The sequence below is a fragment of the Egretta garzetta genome, unplaced genomic scaffold (genome assembly GCF_000687185.1).
Source record: "Egretta garzetta isolate BGI_Z169 unplaced genomic scaffold, ASM68718v1 scaffold197, whole genome shotgun sequence".
Taxonomy (NCBI): domain Eukaryota; kingdom Metazoa; phylum Chordata; class Aves; order Pelecaniformes; family Ardeidae; genus Egretta; species Egretta garzetta.
In genome coordinates this window covers 798,023-821,498 of record NW_009260274.1, presented here as the reverse complement: position 1 = coordinate 821,498, position 23,476 = coordinate 798,023, and the positions used below count along the sequence as shown (strand labels likewise).

Genomic DNA, 23,476 nt, shown 5'->3' with positions numbered 1-23,476 from the left:
CATTTTGACGCCTTGGCGCCTGGAGCGTTTCCACGGTAGCGTGTCGCCCCTGGGCTGTGTCCGCCCCCTGCAAAACGGCTGAGGCAGGCTCGGGGCAGCAGCAAGGAGAAAGGGGCCCACGCACCCAGGGGGCGCCTGGTGCGCCCCAGGGCCTGCGAGGACAGGGTGGCCACAGTTAACCCTGGCGCCAGCATCCACCCTCAGAAGGTCAAAGGTGCGACAGGGGGGAAAAATGATGGAGGTGATAACTGTTTGAGAGAAATCCATGCTAAATATGTCAAAAAGTAGAGAGTGTGGCATGCAGTAGTCCTCCGTGAGTGGCAGGAGGGGAGGCCAGGACATCCTCCATTCTCTGTGCTGAGCCAGGCTGCATCAGGGACCAGGATTGGGATGGTGCGGCGTTTACAGCACAGCTTTAGTGGGGGCACAGCCAGAAAAGGCAGACAGGCTCTCTGATGAACATTCCACAGTAACGAGGAAGGGACAACTTCTTTCAAGTGCTCTGATGGTAACTTTTCAGGAAAAAATGCTGCATGTAAGTTTTTCTGAAATGCAGTTAGGACTGTGACTATTTATGCTGGGTAACTTGCTGAGGCAGATTCTGTCAAACGTTTAAGGCCAAAAAATAGTTTCTCAGCCTAGAAAGCTGTTCACTGTTGTACTTCGTGTAACCTAGAGTTCAGTTAGAAAAGTCGGTGGATAATGGCAACTTAAAAACCTACAAAGCTATAGCTAAAAGAGGCAAATCAAAGTTAACAACAATATACAAAAATTGTTTTACCTCGCTCAGGATGCAGCATGTGGAAAACGTGTCGCAGTAATCCTGCTCATTGGGTAAGCTTTGCATACACGTATTGTGCTTCTGCAGGTTTCTTAAAGAAGTGACTGTCAGAACACTGTGGCTTTTCTGCTGAGATGGAATTACATGTTTTGTATTTTCTTTGTTAATGGCACGAAACAGATTTAAGAACAATGCCAAAGGTTGGATGGTATTAAATTAAACTATAAATTTTTCTGAGATTAACAAAAAGACATCCCCATTACGCATGTGCATATAGAGGAAGAGTTTAGGCTGTAACGTGTATTAGGATCTTAAGCTCTATGAAGAATTTGGATGTGTTGCGCTAATTCTCGTGGCATTCCCAATAGCTGTGGTTTGCATTTATTGCACCTCATTTGAAACCTTAAGTTGAAAGCCAAGCTGCATGAGAAGGGTGAGTGAAGTGTTGAACACTGTGGTTTTTGGAAATTATTTTGCAAATACAATTTTCAAAAATTTCTACACCACTTCAAGCAAGGAAGAAATTTTGTTTAAACATAAAAGTGGAAGGGCTTACTAATGACTGGATAGGTAACTTTGGTGAGGGTGTACAATCTTTCCCATCATAGGAACTATTTATATTGCATTCTCAAATAATTACAATTTTTAAAGTATAATTCTTTAACTATGGGGTCACTGAGTTGCTGCTGTTGCACGTGCCTCTGCTGCTATAATTAATCTGAGAGCCCCTAGAGCGGGTTTCCCTGGGAGACAGCAGAGGTCTTCAATTTGTAGGCCTAGGAAAAGGGAGGGGTAACTAGTAAGTAGGAAGTTCTGTTGAGAAATAAGGAAAAATAATTTGATAGCTGAAATGTTACCCGTAATTCAGTGCCCTGGTGTGCTGCCAAGTCCCTGGCTGACTTAGGCAAATTGCTTTATACACAGGGAACGTTTGTAAGGCAGGACAGAGAGATCAAGCTGGGTGGGTTACACCATCTCAAATGTATGTACATGCACACGCGTGCGCACACATAAATAAAAACCACAGGGACAAGGAGAACTGTACACGGATCAGGGTAACTTCCTGAGCCTTTCTTTAACACCGTTTTGAAAGGGTTCTCCCACATCCAGCCTGCTTCCCGAATTGCTTGTAATCGCATTTTGCAAGGTCTGAGGAAGCCTCAATCCACCCCTAGAGCATTCGCTATTGCAAGTCTAAGATCTTCAGAACATACGGAGCCAAATTTGATGGCAATTACATCTATTACTCATGTGGAAATGTCAGTTTGTTAAAATGAACACACAAAACCAAATTCAGCAATCAGTATGGGAAACAATCCAAGACAGTAATTTACATTTTAAGTGATTTTTTTCCCCTGAAAACAGCACAGATCTACTTGGATTAAAAAGGAAAATATTTTTATTAGTGAATGACTTTTTTTAATTGCACTGTTGCTTCACACTTATCAATGGTTCATTAACAAATTAAAGTATCAGTTCAAGCCAAGTAAAAAGGCAACAAATTTGAGCAAACATGGCGACAAGCTCTGGTATATTTCCTAGTACGTATAAATCAACATGATAGACTATCGTAGCACATTAATAATGCTGTTTCTTAGAGTAACTGATTTGGAAACCATAAGAAGGCTGTGCTGCATACCAATCTCCTTTGTTAACCCTACAACTCATGCAAAAGTTACTAGAAAGAAGCAGAGTGGGAGCGTCTCCCCTCTCAAGTTCAAACCGATGTTGTCCGTAATTCAAGTATGATGTGCAATATTGCTGCTTTTTTTTTTCTTTAAGTTACCTGGGAAATCAAATGTAACTGATCACTTAGGGTTGAAGCTAGTCCACATTGCAGGCAGGCAGCTTCTAGCATGCCTTCCACCTCTGTTGCACCTGCGTCTGAAACATTTCACTACTGTCAGCACGGTGTATTGTCATCAGCCCTTAGTCTAATTCAGATTCTCAGTTAACTGGGGCATGGGAACTGAATTAATAATAAACCTCACCGTTAAGCATTATTCACAGCAGCACAGTTTATTTTTGTAATTTATACCAGTTTTAAAAGCATACAGCTATTGGCAACATACAGATTTTCCTATATAGCTCTTTGGTTTACAGCACTAGTCTTATCTGACATTCAAGTTTCTCTTCAGAAGTGCAGAAACAGTTCATTACAGTTGCATGCATCCCATACAATGACTAGGCTCGTGTGCTTTACCAGTAAGACTGAAAAATGAAAAAAACAGCAACACTGAAGTGTTTGTGCCCTGGACCAAATTTTAGTGCTTCTTAATCATCTCTTAAGCAAGATCCACTTTCAACCTGACAAATTTTGACAAATGGCAAACGTCGCAAAACGTTACGTAGTTACAAGCAGGATAAAAAATAAGCCTTGCTAATAAGGGGCTGCCAAACAGAGTCAGGGCCGAACTCCAGCCCTAGAAGCCTAAACACACAAGGCAGACATTAAATGACAAGGAGGCTCATCCATGTGATGATAAGAACGTAACTGCACACGTTTTCAAGTCAGCCAAGAGGCAACTTCATTTACACTGGACCTTGCATCCGAAGTTTTCACATGTGAACAGTGACTGCTCTCAGGTGCCAGAATAACAGAACTTAAAGGGACTTAATTTTTAGGATGTTTTTGAAATTAGGCCCTATCGAGGGTTCTGGTCTACACTCGAGAAATAAGGCCTCCAAAATGAAGTCACATTGACATTGTGCACTTTGAGTTTATACGTGTTGACATCAATAGCCAAAAATACCCAACCCCAAAACATTTTAAATACAAATAGGAGCAGGACATCGAATAGAGGCGGCACATCATCCTTCATGAAGATTGAGCTATAGAAACATTTAAGGGATTGAAATAAATCCTTTCTCAGCTAGAAATACATAAAAATGCCAGTTACAATAATTTTTAATGACCTGTAACATAAAAGTGGTTTGATCAATTTTCTCCAGAACTTCCTATAAACATTCTTTGCCCCAGAGCTAAATACAGGAAATCACAGCCTGTGCCAATTTTCTAGGGAAAAAAAATATGTCGCAGAGCTAAAATAGATATTTGTAGACAAAGTTAGTTGGAATTTAATTGTGACTCCCTTTCAGACATCCAAACAAATTAGTACAAGATGATTAACTCAAAACAACAAACGTGTCAAATGTGAAGTTTTAAGGCACCAATGAATGTCATAGCATGACAATATGACTATTTCTTCCATCTGGAGAGGGAAGTGGCTTGCATTACTACATAGGAAAAGGGCACAGAGCTTTCTGAATGATGCAAGACAAAAAAATGGTCTGACTGTGGAAGGCATGTCCACATATCAAAGTACCTTGTTTGATTAATCAAGCTAAACAATTCTTCTTATGCTTTGACAAAACTGATCTCCCATCTACCTGCCACCACCCTGTACCACCTGGATCCTGAAACACGTTGTGTGTTCCCTGAAAGGCCCTGTAGCATTAGGAACAGTAGCAGGTAGAAACACCCCAGTGCTAGATTTCTTTCTTTGTAGATGTTCCACTACATTTCTTTTTGTGTCATCTTCTAAGTGTGTATGTGTGAGTGAAAGAAAAGGATTTCAGATTGTAACAGGTTAAATTTGTCCAGGGAGGAGTCTTGGGTAAGATGCAAGATGCCAGTTATCCCAATCCAGTCTTAGGGAAAGGTGAGGCAGATGAGCAGATCCTCAGCTGTGCTGTTAGGATCTACCTGAATCCAACCTCAGGGTCATGTGGTTTTGAGTGTTCCCAGAGTACAGTGCTTAAATTTGTTTTCTTCATTTTGAGTTATCATTTTCACTGTCATATCACAAATAACACTGTATATGTTCACAGCTTTGGACTGCGTTTTACACAGTAATATACCTGTATTAATTAAAAGTTAAAATCAAGAAATAGTGGCCTTCAGTGGAGTAGGTAATTGCCAGATTTGTTTGGCTTTTCTGGTTATTCTTCCAGTGCTTTTGCCTCATCTTTATAAATTATAAGACATGTTCCCAACCAAATGAAATGTATTAAATTACTGCAATGTAATTTAAGTCCCCACTTAATTCTTTTTGCCAGTATTTCTTCTAAAAATGGCTTTAATGTTAAATGAGAGGAAGCGCAAATACACTAGAGTACTAGAAGATTCATTGAGAACACTTAAGAATGCTAGCTTTACATACCACATCTAGTTCATGCCATAAAGTGCATTTATTTCCTTTCTAGAATGCGATCCAAATCTATGGAACAAATCTAGTGCCAGGGTTTTTGTACACAGTCCTTAGGCTTGCGTGTTTTAAGGAACCAAAAGTGGCAGAAGTGTAACAGCCAGGAAGGTACAAACGGTCTTGGTTAGATGACTTTAAACCCTGTTCAGCTACTAGGGACAGTATGAAATAGCATATTGGGAATGAACAAGACTTGTAAAGCAGAAATACTTGAATTCTGTGCCCACTGTAGACGTCAGAGGCCTTTGAGACTTCCAAAGTCCCGTGAATTGTATCTGTGAGGATCCTATCGGCACGTCCAGATCAAAAAAATGTAACTGCCTTTGTTTAACACAAAGGTAAGGTGACCTGCCTGTCATAATTGTAGGTATGTATCAGATTCAGGATTAGAATACAACTAGCTTATTAAATGTTCCAATTTTTTCTTCTAGGGCATTTTTCACTCAAGTTTACAACTTACTTGGTAAGAAATATTTGCTGGGCCTTGTTCCTAATCAGTGTATCCTTCCCCTCCTTTTGTTTGGATTGCTTGTGCTCTCCATGCTTACCTCTCTCATTACATTTTCTTCTCTTTGGCTATTATTGAGAAAGTTTATTAGATTAAGCAAGTCATGGAACATCCTTTGGAAATGGTTTGATTTGGTGTTAGATGTAGTTCTTGGGTCATTCAGAATAGATGGAAGCTCTCGGCTATTGACTACTCTTGTACATCTATGAAGAATCTTGTCCTGGAATGCGTTAGCCACAGGAGGCAGCTGCCTCTCAGGGCTGTGACGCCTGTCATTACAGACATTTAATCTGTTAACTACTTTACAGGATTAAAACCAGTCTTAAACTAGCACTGGAAATGGGCAAGAGGCAGTGATGGAACCTGTGTGTTAGGCAGGTTACCTCTGTGCTGCTCAGAGGAGGGGAATATTATAATCTGCACGTGCTTGGGTTCTTACCACCTTTGGTTTCGAGTGCAGTAAACTACAGCAATCCAACCTGAGGAGGGCGAAATACATCACCTCATTCAACCAGCATATTCAGTCAAGTTGCAGTATAAGAACTTGAATGCCAAGTACCACCATCCTTTTAGAAAAGCAGGCAGGGGTAAGTAGATATGTCTTCTGGCTAGGGGCTCAAAGCTGAACATTTTCCTCTCTGTTTGAGGGGAGCATCTGTGTGCCAGTTTACCTTTAGTCACATAAATACCTGTCGCTACAGTATTTTGCAGAATCGAGTCCCATATCTCTAATTTATTAGGCTACATTATTCCCAGACAGGTCAGTTTTCTAAGTACTTCGATTCATCATCGCATGAAGAATTTAAGAATTGAACATGCAATAGGACTGTTCTGGCTGCTTCACGTGTTTATGTTTGGTTGTTCAGGGACAGGATTTTTTCTATACAGGATGAAAATGAATGCCGGTTTAGTCACCTACTTTCTTTACTTTGCCTCTGCAAAATGTGCTTTTGAACGTAAAGTTTACCTTGATTTTCCACTTAATAGAAGTTACAAATGCATCTTTTACAAAGCAACAGCCTTAAGAAGGGAACAAGCAGTTGCTCATCTACACAGCAAATCAGTGCCTGTGCTAAAAATAAAAATACAGCAGCAGTCCCTCATGGTTTCTGATCAATTTCTCACTCTTTTACTTAGGGAAACAGTTTAAAATGAAGGGCAGGATAACGTAAACAAATGCTTCAAGAAGTAACAGCGATGGTGGTTCTTTGAGAAGTTCTAGTATTTGTGTTATTTTTAAGTTCTTTTCTCACATTTGCAGGGAGATATTAACCATTAATGTGTGTTCATCCAGGTTTCAGAAGACTCCTAGAAGTTTAAACAAGTGCACTGATAAAGTTCGTGTTTGTAAACATTTATTTTCTTGAACTGAAAAAGGCTTGCATCAGCACACATTGTACAGCCTTGCAAATTACACAAATTGAAAAAAGTTTCATTTATGTGCAATGAATCTTTAATGTCCAGTGAGCATCTGCAAATGATGAAAACTTAAACCATTAAAAAGGTTTCCAGCACTTATCAAAGACAATTATCTTAGCGTGAAAAGGAAGAGAAAGAGATCCATACTGGTGGGAACGCAATTAAAGTGCAAACGTTTTGTCACTTGTGAAGATACATTTTAGTTTCTTCACACTTTTGCTAAAAAGAAGAAATATTAAAATGTGATTCAGTGAACATTCTTTGTAACCTATTCATATTCCCCTTTAAATAATTATTAAACTTGTTGGATCAGAAGCAAATCCTTCGAGGGTACAACCTACTCGTAATTTCTTTTGGCATTTCTTGAATGAATCTCAAAAGAAAATGATGATCTAAGAAGTTAGTTACTAAAATTATACTTTTTTTTTTTTTCCTTAAAAAAAAAACCCCAAACCCAAAACACACAAGGGACAAAGAACAGGTTAACTTGAAGATTTGGGGTAGTTTGCTAGAAAATGAGTGTAATTCCTTGAAAATGGTTCTCTTTTCCCCTCCACCAATCCTCAGGTTCCTGCCTTGGAATGGACAGCTGTGTGCTGGCTGTGAATAGGGATTATAAAATACAAATCTGAATATGGATTTTTATGAACGTTTGCTGTACAATAGAACTTTGGATCTGATACAAGAATTCAAAAATACAAAACAAAACTACTTATAAAAGTAAGGGGCATTTCAACAGCATTCCTTATAGAAAGCTGCCTGTCTCAAAGATGATTCCTTGCTATTGTCTGGGATTAACTCTGCTTTTTTTTTTTTTTTCTTCATCTTGCTGGATCACTGGGTTATTTATTCTTCAATGGCTAATGTCATATGACAAAACATCCCAGGAGTCTCTATGAAGAGAACAGAAACCCCGTAACATCAAGCCAATCAAGGAGAGGACATGGAAGTCGTAAGGGCTGTGTCCACTGATGTAAATGCTACTGAGAACTAGCTCTTTCCAGAACGTGAAAGTCGTAGTGCTTCTTGCTTGTTCTCAGCCTGAACTTGTTCACTGAGGTACTGCTTTGTTTCTTCAATGCATTCTGAGCAGCTGACATTGTAGGGAACGTAGCTAGAACCGTGTAGGTGGACGCCAAGTCACTGGGTTTGGATGGCTCAGTGTTCACGCTACCGTCTCCACTGCCACAGTAACGCCGATGGTGCTGCTGCTGCGTTTGTAGACACTGCGACTCCCTTAGCCACCGAATCTTGGCACCGACTTTTAAGAGTTCTCCAAATAGTTTTTCTGCTTCCGTACGAGTTATGCCTTCTGGCAGTTCAGTAATTTCTAGAACTTTTCCCACAACTGAAACAAGAAAAACATTGAATCTAAATTGGTCATCGTACTTAACAACACAACAAACGCAATGGAAAACGAGTAGTTTCATACGCAGATCTCCAGTTGGCTGATACCAACTACACAGGCATTCCATTCCTGGTATTCTAGGGAGCCTTTTGCGTTCACATTTAGCACTGCTTACAGCTACGAGCCTACACATAAAAGCTGAGAAGGCCCTCAAAAGAGAGAGGGGAAAAATAATGACATGATCAACACCTAATTTTGCAGCAGGTTTGAGAGCTCAATGTAGCATCTCACTGGCTTTGCCCATTAACTCTTCACACATAACCATGCTAAAAAACTAGTCTGTCTTCTCTCAAAAAATCCTCTCCAGTAAATTGTTAGAACAAGCTGATTTATCTGAAAATTTCTGCAAAGAGTTGATAGTAGGTAACATTTGCAACAAAAATTCTCTCCAGTGAAGATATGAAGATAGATGATGTCAGGTTTTATTTGGATGCCTTCTGTACCAACTCTAGAGGAGCTAATCTGTAGATCACCAGAAAAAGCAGCACACACTAATTTTTGGTTTATGTTTGATTTCACATTTCATGCCAGTAAAATGAAGCAGGGGTATGTATATTTAATATAACAATATTTAATGTAACAGTATAATAGAACTTCCATCCAGTAAACTGACAAACTTGCTTTTCCTTTTAGTACTGTCCAACCCCAGCCTTCTCTGGTCTTTTCTCCAGCCTTCAAAACGACACTGTTCTCATTTAACCTCCCTCATCCCCCCTCTCCAAATCAAGCCTTCCTCTCCACCCCTATGTTTCCAGTCTTTGCCATGTCCATTTCTGTCCAATTACTCTTTATTCTGGCCCTCTTCTCACCTGTGTTTTTCTTGTTACATTCCCAGCCCCATCACCACAATTCATTTTTCTGGAGGACTGTATGAATCAGGAATTCTATACCTGGTTCTCCTGCACCAAGATCTGCTGAAGCAGCCTTCTTTGCTGGTTTCTTTCCCCTGTTCCCATGTCTGTTTCCAGGTTGACACTGGAAAGATTGACATAAATGATAAACTTTAATGACAATGCACCAGTATCTCAAAAATTCTAGGTTAGCTCAGTGAAAAACTGTGCAGAGGAATGTCTGGAAAATAACCTGTGCTACCACGGTACAGAAAAGATTTTCATGTCCAATTTTAGTCTTGGACTAAACAACAATCCTGCAGTCGGGCACATTCAATCCTTGGCTTCAGAAGGAAGGAGGAAATGATGAAAAAAAAAAAATCACCTTAAATATTCTTGTAAAAACACCCTACCCACCTCTCACCCCCCCATCACATCTTCTGGCTGATTGCAGGTAGAACTGAACAAGGCAGAGGTAGGGGCTCTGTCTGTCTGTCCCAAAAACTAAATAAATAGCAAAACTTCTTAGCTTAGCTAACACTAATATTTTTGGGTTTGTTTTTCCTATAAGAAACAAACATAGTCTTTGTTTAGAAATACCCACATGAATTTTCTAAATTTTTTTCTTACTCAAATAAAAGAAATTGTTATTCAAACAAAAGAAAATCCTTTTAGCAAACGTTCTCGCTGATTTTTAGGAACTGCTGGTGAATTGCTTAAAAAAAAAATCCGTAATCTACACCATGTCTTAAATGAAATTTCAGGAAAATGTTTCTCACTTTTTTTTTAATACAACAAACAAGAACAATGGGAAGTACCAACACAGAGTAAACCAATTATTGGAAAGCAAGCACCTTCCACTCAATTACTTTTCTATGCAATAACATACTCCCCGGTTCGTGGTGGTTATAATGGTAGTTCTAAATTGTTTTTTTCAGTGTTGCCAGGAGACTGTTCCCTTTAATACCTGTTGGCTTGTTACTTGTCCACGTAATAAAGATGGTGGATTGTATTGCAGGGGTTGGCCAAGCAACGGGTATCTGGCATCTCCTTAAAGAGAAAGGTAATTAGAAGGGGTTTTCTGTTATATGAAATCTTCCTCCAAGTCCCTCTTATGATGTATGTCTTACACAGCAGAGAAAGCAGCGTAGCGGTGCACAAAGTAGTGTATTTGGCTAGGCTAACAAAGCAAGATTTGGCATGATTAAATAAATGTAAGTCAGTCATGTACTGATCACAGGGTGAAAAGGTACAAGCTTTCTTACATTTAAGGATTACACAAAAAGTTTTTCTTTATTGCAGCCTTATCTAAATCCTCTCATTTCAAAATGAGCTTAATAAGGCTAAAGCTCCTCTCAAGTGTACTAATTTAATCTTTTTCATGGTTATATCCCTGATTAGAGCTAGGCACATCTTCAAATTCCTATTTGCTCCAAGGATCCACAAAGGCAATGGAATAGAAGTTCTTGGTAATCACAGAAGATTAAGAAAGTTGAGCGTTATACTTTACAACAGGCAACCTGGAATTTTTACAACATCATCAGAATACAAAGCAATGACATAAGTATTATGCAGCATATAAGACAGGCAAGAAAGTAAGTTTTCTTTATCAATGAGGAAGATATACAGAAAGTTCTGGAAGTTTCCCTTGGAAGTAAATCTTTCTGTGAAACAGATCCATTAACGTTGAGTGGAATGGAACTATGCCAGGATGTCTTTGCTCAGTGACAAAAGCTTTCTCTCTATATTTTGGTTTTTAAATGTTATCAACTATCACATCTCAGTGAAAACTCCCTATTTTCTGATTTTATGTTCACATGGCAGCAGAGGACTGCAATTCTACAGGGAATTTTTTTCTGTCTTTGGGTGGGTACTATCTGAAATAGTAATTGAAGAAGCAACAGTATTGGCTAAAGGCTCCAGTTAGTCCCATCACACTGGTTTTTCTACAGAAGAAAGAAGAATTCTCGCTTAGGCAGCGGTTTGATCCAGTGAATCATCAACTAATGAATTTGGCAGAACATTCATCTCAACATCCCATTTCTGTATCCTTTCCCCCAAAAGATAATACGCCCACCTAATGTATTAAGATCAGCTACTCCCACATTATTTATTTTATCTTTGTAGTTCTAAAATTGTGTCCTTTGTGACTGTGTGTCAAGTTCTTGGTTTATGGTTAAAACTTGAAGCTAAGTTATATGAGACATTTTATTAGTATTGTCAGTGCTGAAATGGGGAATTTCCCATATGACAAAGCTAGTGGGTTGCAGAAGCTCTCACAATAACAAGAAGATCAAAAGCTTTTGAGAACACAGAGGACAGCATCAGTGCAGAGAGATAAGGTAAAATTTTACACGATGCTCGAGTAGGTAATTTTGATGATCCTGCTTCAGCAGCATTACTACTAACGTGAGCCACAGCTCATCAGAAAATCCTTATAGAATTTGTATTTTAAAACATTCAAATAGAAAACAGACACACGTATTAGTTAACTAAAAATATACCTTGTCCAGGGACAAAAGGTCTAGAAAACTGGGACACGATAGAAAGAGGTGTTAATGTGGGACGGATGTTCTTCATGTTTGATAGCTGAGCTGGTGCTGGTGATTGGGCCGGTGAGGTGACGGGGCTACCTAGTTGAGGACTATGCTGCAACTAGAATAAACAACAAGTTAGCGTTTTCCAAAGTACAGAGATTGAACAAGCTAAACGCCACCTCCAGCATTCAAAGGCTGGAGTAAAGGTGAAACAGCTGTATTAAGCGTTATCAGAACAGATTTTTATTCCTCAAAAAGAACTTTTGAAAAAACATGCGAAGATGCAGTTGATGCAAATTGTAAGTCATCCTGGAAAGAAAACGAAAAACTTCATACCTGTGCAGCACTGTCTAAAGTGCTAAGTTCTGTGGACTTCTGCCCCCTTTGATGATCACAGTAATATTTGTTCTGTTTCCACTGTGGAGGTGAATGGTTCCGAGGCTGAGGATTGTTGGGTATATTTAGCTGCATCATTACTACTCCTCCACCTGGTGGTGGTGCTACCGCTACAAGACAAGAAATCAGTAGGACACAGTTAGTTCATCATACATTTCAATTTTCATGTTAGCAGAACAGATGTGAATTTAAAAAAAAAAAGAAAGAAACAGGGAAATAACATAATGAATGTTTTTCTAAATAAGCTGCTGAATTCTAGAAAACTAGAGCAGTATCTTCTGTACAATTGTATTCCCACTGTCAGATAAACCTGCAATAGTTAACTTTGAGAGGGCCTCCCAGAACTAGAAAAGTAGAGCCACTGAAACTCATTATTGAGAATGTTTTGGAAAGAAATCATTGTATTTAATAGTATTTGAAAGTATTCAGCATTCACTGTAGTTACTGTCAGAGCAATGTGTTGAAGAACACATGATACTAAGTAAAAATACTATTTCTCTAAAACCAGAAGTTACGAGTTAGTTTTACATGACATACAGCAATACGGACTCAAGATGTTTTCTCCGATAGGATGGCATTATCGGTAAGACCTGGAATCAGTCTTTAGTCTGAGGCAAAACTGTCCTCATTTGCAAGTTTTACATACGAACGTTTTTCTGGGCAGAGACTGCGAATGGATCTCCACGTCCCGTACCACGTAGCTCACCGTGGTAGCTACAGAAATGCCAAAGTCAGGGGAGAACAGCTGAACGGCCCACGCTGTTCCAAAAGGTTTCACGTGAGGAGCTGTGATGAGAGGCTGCCCGAGAGAGAAGCTGCCTTCCTGCTTGGGCCTGGCTCTGCCCCAGGTAATTTATATAACATCCTGTTTAATTGTAAATGGTTGTTTGCAATTTCCTTCTCTGCTCTGCCCACTGTTTACAGCATTTCTCAGAAACCACAATTAAAACACATGGTTTAAACATCATTTAATCATCCACCTTTAAAGAGTGAGTCTACAATCTTCTCGGTTTACTACCTATCTTACAGCATTGGTCAGGAGCAGTCAGATAAAATTCATCTTGTGTTTTTTAAAGCAGGCTGTTTTCACTGCCCCTGGGCTCCATGAAAGGAGACGCCTTCAAAAAGCAAACCAAACAGTGCAGAGTAATAAACTCTTAATATTAAAACTATATTAGCTTTTCTAAACTGTATTCTGAGTAATATATAACAGAACAGTTTCCAAGTGGTAAAGCCATAAACTTACACAATCCCTATATGTAAACCTGAGGTGTACCAGACAAGCATCTACATACACACTACATTTTACACATGGAAATGGGTTTCGTTTTAATAGTTTATGCATACGTTTATAAATATTACAAATTGTATTTATTTTCATCTTACTGGTTTATAATATTACTGCATTTTATTCTGCACTCAGCATACAGCTCTTTTGACTTCTCTCTGTTCTGCGAGAGCGGAACACCAACGAAAACACGCTTGTCTTTCAAAACCATCTACAGCACCATTTCTAAAAAAGTAGTGTCACAATCTGAAAATGCTATTTAAACTGCAAAAGAAAACTTTGTACATCCCGAACTACTCCTAGTTCCACAGCACTTCAGTAAATGAAAATAAATGGAATTCTTTCCCTGAACAAGCATGCTGACAAAATGAAGCGTCACAGAATGCATCAGTTTGCAGACACTTCATCACCTGTCAAAACCCATGAGAAGGGAAACCCAGAAGAAATCCTTAAAAGGCTCCCCAAATTTGCAGTCTGGTCCTCTATAACTTTTTCAAATGAAAAGAAACACAACTCTGCTGCTTGTCTGCATATGTCCTCGTTGTCCTTGCCTCAGCTGCCTTGATTCATCATCTCTGTATCGCTCGCTGAAACGCACGCTTTTCTTTATTCTCTCAAAATTTTTTCTCCCTGTGTCACAGAGGGCTTTCCCCATCCCCAAACTTCTTTTAATTGCAGTTTAACAGCTTTGAATCAGGCCATCAAAACTGCATAAAACCAGCACTACCAGCATAGATTAGGAGGGTAGAAGAACAAACTAGCGGGAGACCAATTTTGGACATCCTGAAATGACAGCCCTCCAGAATTATGGCCAAACAAACTTGAAGCAAAAGGGAAACAAAACCAAACCTGCCCATGAACTAAAATACACTGCTGATCCAGCTATCTTGCCACTTAACTGTTTGTTATTGATTTACTAATAAACAGGCTCTAAAAATATCTTAAAAAATAAATGTTTGTAAGAAGACACCACATCTATACTGGAATCTAGGTCAATGACCTAGAGTTGTTCAATCTGAGATTACCCCTTTTTGGCCAGCCAAACCCCTACTGTATCAGATTCCCTGTTGGTAAAATAAAGACAGTAGTGCTGCAATCACAGGATTGTTTTATAAGCTCTTGTTTGGAGGCTAACTCTAGTGCTTTTCATTTCCTGACCAGTCCGTCAAATTTATGGTTGGAAATCCACAGTTTTTAAGTGTTTGAATATTAACATTTACAAACACTTCATGGCTATGACAAGCTCTAGGTCACCGCTGCTTTCACAAGCCATTGAGACACCTATTTACTCACCACCTAAAAATTACCCCAATATTTTGTAGATCAAAACATTCTGAACCTTATTTAAGCACTTCTGCTAAGGGACACTTATCTACTGAAGGCTGCCTCCAGGCTGCCCCCGTGTATTGTTCCACTCAAGTTCCAAGTTGTCATTTTTAAAGTTACAATAATAGCAATTCAGATGAAGAATTACGAAAACAGTATTTGCAGAAATGGCACTCAAGTTGCACTTGTTCTAGTAGTTAGCCATGAAATCCATCTGATAATTTACAACAGATTTCTAGACAGAATGGCTTAGATGAAAATCCCAATAAAATATACCTTTTACTGGCTGCAAGATGGAAAGACCAGTGGGCGAACTTTTACATGATGAGGGTGGAGACACTATGCTGTAGTGCACAATGGAAGCAGCCTGTTGTGGCTTTGACTTTGATGAAGGTGGCAATAATGAAGGAGGTGATGGCTTCTGACTTGAATGGTTGCTATAAACTATGAAAGTAAAAGCAGTAAATAAGGCTACCATAAAAACAAAACCGAAACACCCCACACGGATTAGGAGTATTTTATTTAGCTTTTCGGAAGGTCAAAAAGCTACCTCTCCTCTCTAGTCAAATCCAGAATGCTTACAGTTTTCACCCTCTTCTCAGAACTCTTAAGAAAATCGCTGCTCTTACTCCATTAAGTGAAATCTGGAATGCTTCTCAAGTAGAAGAGCCAAGTATACTGCTTCTGAAATGTACCTTACTCTTGTTCTATCACATGTAAACCAAAATCTCAAATTTTTCAGACCCACGTAGCTATTCAGGAAGAGATGAAAGTCATTCCACTGAGAACATGTAGTTCCCACGTCGGTCTCGACTCACAAGCAGACATGCAAGGCATGATGACGTACGTTATTGAATTGTAACTAACTCCAGAGCTTTCAATGATAAACAAATCGCAATGTCAAATTCATCTGCCTCCAGTATAACTTCAAAAATGGAACACAGAAGGAAATACAATAGTTAATCCTAAATCAAACCCTTAATAGCAAATATCCAATCACCCAGCATGGTAACAGCTAGACATTTTTGAAGTCTTTCAGTAAAAACTTTATTCCCCCAACCTGCACACTGCTGTCCTTGAAGCTGCTGTGAGTTGCATGGTGATGATGTTCTAGGGAACTGTATCTGCTCTGATCCAGGAGCCTGCAAATATCCTACCGACGAACTGAAATAATAATGAAAAAAGAACATGACTAACAGGCATTTATGCTACATTCATTTATTTCATCATGACTGCTGCGTCTGCTGTCTACATGTACTGCAAATCACTGAGATTTTGTTAATTTTAACATCAATATTATTCCCACCTACCCCTGAATCTACTCATTGTTCAGAAGGCTGAAGTTTCACATCTCTTCCTTGGCAAAAACTTACGCCCTGCATATGTTAAGAAGCTGTACTAATTAATCTATTTTTATATACTATTGATACAGTACTTCTGTGTCGATAGTGCTGTATCGTGTAGCGTGTAGGATAGTAATAAAAAGACAATTCATTTGTTGTCTTGCCCAATTAACCGCAGAACCTGCCACAAGGACTTTGGATGCTGTCCCTCAGCGGGAGGCTGGCCTCATGCAGCCGAGCCAGCTTACTCAGCACACCAGATGAGCACACCTCTGCCTCAGTGTGACATAACACAGCTTGGAGGGATGATTGCCTTTCCATGGCTTTACTAAATAGGATGTGGGAAAAGGAAAAATAACTAGTCATGGAAGACGAGGAGATAAACAAACTCCTTTGTGATACGTAGGAAAAGGATAACTTAAAAGGTGATTTATGCCAGGTATTTTTCAAGGCATTCAGGGGAAAACCAGGTAAGTAACATAGGCAAATTCTGTCATCCCAGTAACTGATCGTACTGCCAGACCCAGAGCATCAGGTTGGCAGACCATAATCAGAATGGTGCCTATAGAATCTTGTACTACTTTCACAAGAAGTTTGTTCCATCCTTTGTCCCACAGTTCAAACATATAATCTTAATTTAAAGATTCCCTTCCATTAAAGGAGACAAAACCCTGTGCAAACTAAACCAGGTGGGTTCATATCTGCACGGGATGCGTACTCTCGCACAGCTTCTCATCTGTCTACTGCTTATCATTTTCAACAGCGACCTGTAGGTGTGAGACTATTCAGTTCCTGCAGAACAGTATGCTGCTTTCCTTGTCAAAGTGCTGCAACACAACTATTTTGATAAAAGCAAGATGCTGTCATTAGTTGCCAGTCCGCTCTGAATTCCAAACAAGCATTTATTTCCCTGTTCAAACAAGAGGGACATTCTAAATGACACAAAAGATCAAGCAACAAAACCCACTTCAGAAGTAGTCTGGGATTAAGCCTACCTATGACTTCATTGAACCTCAAATATAACTACAGAAGAAAAGGATGAAAATAACCTTCGTATACAAAGAACAAGAATTCAGATTTAAGTAGATGAAGCCATGCAGTGATGACACAAACACTATTTAAGTCTCTGCCCTCACAAAAGGATGAAGCAAAGCTTCATACTGCTGCTGCTCGTTTAGAAGCTGTAAGCAAGGTATTTTTAAATGATGCACATTTGTAAGTTCAAAAAACTAGAGAAAGGAAAATTTGTAACAAGCATTAATCCTAATGAATTCTTTTAGGTATCTGCTTATCTGTTCTCTCACAAATACTCAAATTGTGTTGGGGACACAGAAGTACGCACAGAAAGTCGGTACATGCGGACCGATTTGCTGTTGCCAAGGTAGGTTTTAAAGAAAAAAAGTTATTTATCAAACAAACCCCGAGCATGGGGGAAGTTCCTATACTTGTTTCATAGCCAGCTTTGTGCCAGCAGGCCTCGTTAGCTACACAGACAAAGTACGCTAAGCTCCTTCCAGACAAAGCTCCAAAAAGGAAGAAAGTCTTTTCCTGGGATTGAAATCCTCTTTTTTCTACACCTTATTAAATCAGTACCTTTGACAAAGCCAGTGAAAATGGGGAGTCATCTTAAATGTTACTGCAAAAAGGCACTGCTACTGAACACACTGGTGTTTCATGTATAAGAAAAGGAGTGCAGAAAGCTTAAGACGTGGAACTGTAGTAAAGTTATTGCTGAAAGTGATGTGGAAATAATGTTTTCCAGTCTAACAAGTATGTCCCAGTTAAAGCAGTACTGGTTGTTTCAGTTAATTGCATAAGAGCAAAAATAAACAGATAATAAAGTGTCTGTAAGTCTGCCTTTAAAATACATTTTAATAGATGCAACACTACAGCAGATCCTGTCAATTACTACAAGGTGATTAAGACTTTGAGAAGTCAAATAACTGAGTTAAACTCACCTTAAATTATTCTGTTGACCTGATGGAATGACACTGTAGTAAACTGGCATTCCTCTTGTGGGCAACCCTTGATTTGACTGACTGGGAATTATAACAGGCTGTTGATACGTCTGCTGGGGCACTGCTTGGGAACCTTGAGGCACCGAAACCTAAAATGGAGAACACATTGAGATTTTCTTCTGCAGACAATGTTTCTTTCCATCTCTTCACCATCACCTAATTCACATCAAGAATTTTTTTTAAAAAAAACAGAAACCTGAAAGATCTGCTGGAGTTTTCTAAATCCAGAAGACTAGCGATAACAGTAGCTGAAATAATAGTGCTTTATTAAAAAAAAAACCCACCAAATTTATCTTCTTCCCCCAATATGGAAATGTTGGTTCCAAGGGACTCCAAAAGCAGGGTAGGTGGGGAGGGAAATTTTACGAGCTTTTTCTTCCCCATCCTCTGAGTCTCAATTAACACAGCACCTGGCATTCAACGGGACTAGAACTTGTACACTTGTGACAGATTTTCTTCTCACTTCAACTGTGGCTTTGTTTGTTTGCTTTTTAATTTCTGTCCCTAAAGTCACTTTTGACACCTGCTTGCACCTTTCTACCATTTACAAAGCAATGCACTTAATAATAATTAAAAAAAAAAAAAGCCACTCAAACACACAGAAGTGTGACTGGAAAACTACAAATAAATTACGCACCTGATAAGATGGCACTGAAGGATATGGAACAATCACACCTTGAATTTGATTCCCAACATTGTTGTGTTGGCCGCTGACTAGATTTTGATTCTGAGACTGCTGAACTCCAACTAAACCCTGGTAGTTTTGCTGCTGGTTGGGCAAAACCTGGTAACCTGAAATTATACATTTAAATCTTATTTTGAAGTAATGAACACATTTTATACACAGTTGCTTATGTGAAAAATGTACGTTTAGCATTTTCCAATGGCATTTTAAATCTGGCAACTTCATAAAAGAGTTGACCTTATCATGCATATGAAAAGAAGCCAACATTAAAATTAACAGATTTATTCATTTGGATCCAGCACAAAATATTATACATACTATTTGCAATGCTGCTCTCACATGCTTGCAGTATTTATGTACACTCTAGTGAGTTACATGCATTAACACCTTGGTTTGATAGCTGAAAGCATTTGAACAAGGCATGCTAGATAGTATCAAACCCAATTAATTGTCTATTATTATGAACAAGGCCATTCTAGGTACTTCAGTTTCGAAATTCTAGTTATGCTAAATTCTACTAGTACCTCAGGTGCCCTAGGGCTGAGAGTATCTTGACTATGATTCAGAACTGAATCACACTGCAAGAAAATTTCTGTAAGGCATGTATGGAAATCTTTTTAAAAAGAGCAGTTTCTACTGAAATCTGTGATGCTATAAAACAACTGGGAACTGAAAAAAAATCTTCCAGGTAAAAGCCATGTTCCTATACAGTGGAAGGCATTTTATAGTCAAAGTTATCTTGGGGAAAAAAAAAAAGATTTTCATATTTACCCCTCTACAGTGCCTCTACAACAATTTATTATTGCTTATACTGGTATCCTCTGCTATCTTTCAAAAATGGCCTTAAAAAAAAAACAAACAAAAAACCAAAAACCAACCCTACCAAATCCCCCCAAACCCCAAAAACCAGGCACGAGTGCCAAACAGGAAATCTGTACATTTGCTAGGTCCAACCTTAATTCTTGCTTTCTTTACTGCTATCTTTCAAAAATGGCCTTAAAAAAAAAAAAACAAACCAAAAACCAACCCTACCAAATCCCCCCAAGCCCCAAAAACCAGGCACGAGTGCCAAACAGGAATCTGTACATTTGCTAGGTCCAACCTTAGTTCTTGCTTTCTTTATTTTTTTTTTTTAAAGCATATAGTAGGTAACATGATCAAAACATGCAGAACACAAGTTCTTTTTGTCATATTCTGTTACACAGGTAGGCGCTACTTACCACATCAGCAAAACCCCCATAACTACCAGTGTTCCCGAGACAAAGCCAGTTATCGCTCCAGAATAACAAAACTGGGCTTGTCAAGATGCACTGACGGCAAGAAGAGTCTATTTAACTTGGACACATCCACATTCTACTGACCTTGACATTCCCCATGCTCCCTACCTTGGTATGGAACCACAATAAAGATATAGCTGCAAAAACTCATTTGGATTTTTTTAAACTGCATTTAAAAAATTGCAGAGTCTACTTTGAAAATAGTAATGCAGTTAACACAAAACACTTTTTTGTAAAAAAACCTCACAAGTGTTCACTGGTTACATACAGGGTACAATGAACATTGTGAATTAACAGTCTCAGCTGGCTGTCTCTATAGAAATTGCAACAATGAAGACTAAAAAAGACTGTTAATATAATCAAATACTGCTTCAGAAAATTGAGAAGAAGGTTCAGTTTGTTAAAACCGAGAATGCTTCTCATTCACAACACACTATAAATATTTTCAGAGTACTATACAAAACTTCAGAACAATACATGCTTGAACTGGGATTAGTGGTTAGAATTTTTAACAACTCAAGTTTGAACTGTGCACAAAAATCCATCTCACATCTGTAGAAACAAAATGCTTAAATGGTTTGTTACAAAATTATCTGTGGCACCTAAAAAGCAGCAGAATGCAAAGCTGCAGGACATGACAGATTCAATCAATACATCTGCAACCTAAACCCCTCACTTCCCAGAAATTGCAATGTAACTGTGAATATTTTTCAGCTTTTTTTGGCACTTCCCGAGACAGACATGATCAATTGTGCAAGCAGAGAGAACTGGAACAATATAAATTGACTGCCAAGAAGGTTCCCCACAGCGTTCCAAAGAATGCTCTATTTTTAGCTTCACAATTTCACCTCTGCATAGAGAGCGGTCTGACAGAAATGCAGCACTCAGCAGAAAACCCACACCTGCCATAGCAGATTGTCTCATTATAGAGAAATACTCTGAAACAGTAGATAAAAAAAAGAAGCATGTTTCTCAATATTTACATAATGAAAAACAGATCCCTGTTAATATAAGAAAAGTTAATTTACAGACTAAAGAAATACCTTTTCTGAATAACACAGAATGAGTGAGAAACAGCCTTTATTCAAGAACAGAAAAGCAAGTACAACCACTTGGTTAACGAGCCATGAGTACAGCTTGACTACAACTACAGCAGTTGTTGCAATTGGAATGGTTTTACCCCGGCCGCTGTGAAGCAGAAGCTAGTTGAACTTCAGCTGATGTTCCTAAAGTAACTGTGGTTCAGAGAAGATGTTTAATCAACCTGTAGTTAGGCGTCATGGTAACTGGGCCCTCGTTATCATGGCAATCGCAAATGCCTTTTTCTTAATGAGAATTTTCTTCTCCTAACATCTTTTGGGCAACCAAAGCATTTTTATTAAAAGTGACACTCCCCCACCCCCCCGATATTTCACCCGAAACCCCTTTGAAAAGGAAGCCAGGAAGCAGCTGAAAAAGAGACCGGTTCACTGTGAGAAATGTAAACCTCTCAGACAGTGTTACGGCCCCGAATCCAACAGCTCATAAGGTCAGGCCAGTCCATAATGTTAAACCAAAAGTGGCTTCAGTTGGCGTGCTCTCAGAAGCTGTCATCTTTTATCTAGATTTGCGTTTGGAAAGTTAACTCATAGTTAGTAACCACTTCAAAAGATAAATAAGCCCCACGGTTTTTATGTAATACAAGATTTGTTAATTCTCAGTTTTGACCAGACACATTGCTTTATTAGCCAAGTAACATGCTGCCTTGCATCTCAAAACCAGCCGTCACTAATAAGCATCAACCATTTTGGATGTAGTTTTGCATCAACTTAATACATACATTTAAGGTTTAAAATAAATCTACAAGAGAGATTATTCAAAATACACCATCTCACAAGCAGTTTACAGAACAGAAAACATGAGGCGGAACCTTCCATTTCTAGATGGAAGGATTCAAATTTCCCTGTAAAGCAGTAAATGAGAGCCAGCAATAGCTAGGTAGCAGTTTGGAGATTTTGAGTTAAATGCTAATCGTGCAGTTGATACTAAAATACTTCTCTCTACCATTAGCACTAGTAAACGCCAAGTAACCAAGAAGGACTGAATGGAATTATTGGCTGGGCCACTGCTTCACTACTTAGACAGGATCTCTGGATGTCAGGGCTGCAGGTACAACGCACATTATCAAAGCAGCCAAGCAGCTGCACAGCTTTCTTATTTTATTTATTCTAGGACAGATAGGGAGATTTTCGCTGCTGAAGCTTTTCACCCTGTCTGCATTACAGGCAGTGAAATTCAGTTAAAACAAAGAGCTAAAAACAGACAAGAAAGAAACTTACCTAATAGCAACTGACTCCTGTCTTTGCATCTTGGTGCTGATGCACCATCACCCCATGCTATCAAATTCAGATTGTTTTGTTTAGCTGCAGCTATATACCGGGCTCTCTCCACTTTAGAGAGTTTGTGTGCCATTCGTATAGGGCATCCCCATAAATGGGGAAGTAACCCCAGCTGAGCCTCAGGCTTTTTGCTATCAATTAGTCTAGGTATTAAAAATTCTGAGGAAGGAAAGCAAGTTGTGTAATACAGTTGGATAACACATCTTTAACAAGAAATGAGAAAACAAGTTGCAAAACTGGGTAATTTGTTTTCCTTTGGAAAAAAAAGATTTGTTTTCCTTTGAAAAAAAATGCATTCACTTCTGAAGAGTGAAAACTGGTGATCTGTTTTGCAGCAAGCAGGTACTAACAGTATTTTAAAATGATCTGACAACCCTACCATAAGTGGGCATCTCATCCTGATGATTCTGCAATGAAATAATCCCACCTAAATTTGTGAACTGAACCCTGAATAACAACTTCAAGTGTTGATGCTATTGGAGCACTTCCTAGAAGAACTGCAGAAGAGGGAGCCATCCCTCTTACAGGCTACTTCATAGAACAGCTATAAGAAACCCAGTTAATTTTTGTAAAAGCTGATCTTTCATCCTATTTCTATAGAGCAACATGTAGTTGGGGGCAGGGGGAGGAATTAAAAAGATCCTTCTTCCTGAAGGAAACTCAAAAGGACACTAAGTCTAATGTATTCAACTAAGGACATGGTATAAAAAGCCTGATTTTTAAGGGGGTCTGCCTCCAAACATCATTAGTTATTTCTGAAAGCTTTCACTGCGAATCAAGACACTACTCAGAAGTAAATTTGTTTCAGGAATCCAAATCTTACTGAAGAAGTCATAGCAATATTTTTAAGTACAAATTGTCAGAAAAATGGTAGCTACAGTTACAAATTCTAAGGAAAAAAGACAATAGGAAAGAAAGGAGACAAATACAGCTTGATAAAATTCATTGAAAGGTAACTCAGAAACAGTAGAAAAGTCATCACCAGAAACAGGAGGAGCAGAAAACAAGTTCTAACCACTTAGTCTCATTATATATTCCATTCAATACCCAGATAGCTTTAATTGTAGGGCAGAA

The 23,476-nt window shown here is 38.8% G+C and overlaps 1 protein-coding gene across 12 annotated transcripts in view; it reads right to left on the bottom strand.

The window, feature by feature from the left end:
• Nucleotides 1–4,353: 4,353 nt before the first annotated feature.
• R3HDM1 (R3H domain containing 1) overlaps nt 4,354–23,476 on the bottom strand; it is an 88,901-nt gene continuing 69,778 nt past the window's right edge. For 6 of the 12 annotated variants that reach the window (XM_035897897.1, XM_035897900.1, XM_035897902.1 and 3 more), the window contains 9 exons: nt 18,700–18,854; nt 18,003–18,151; nt 15,762–15,865; nt 14,978–15,145; nt 12,028–12,197; nt 11,659–11,809; nt 10,122–10,204; nt 9,215–9,299; nt 4,355–8,264 (listed from right to left, as the gene is read on the bottom strand). In XM_035897897.1, coding sequence (XP_035753790.1) covers nt 7,897–8,264; nt 9,215–9,299; nt 10,122–10,204; nt 11,659–11,809; nt 12,028–12,197; nt 14,978–15,145; nt 15,762–15,865; nt 18,003–18,151; nt 18,700–18,854 — 1,433 coding nt within the window. In that variant the 3' untranslated portion in view covers nt 4,355–7,896. Of the gene's footprint in view, nt 8,265–9,214; nt 9,300–10,121; nt 10,205–11,658; nt 11,810–12,027; nt 12,198–14,977; nt 15,146–15,761; nt 15,866–18,002; nt 18,152–18,699; nt 18,855–23,476 lie in introns of all 12 variants that reach the window. The other 6 variants (XM_035897903.1, XM_035897904.1, XM_035897907.1 and 3 more) reach the window with 4 other exon arrangements.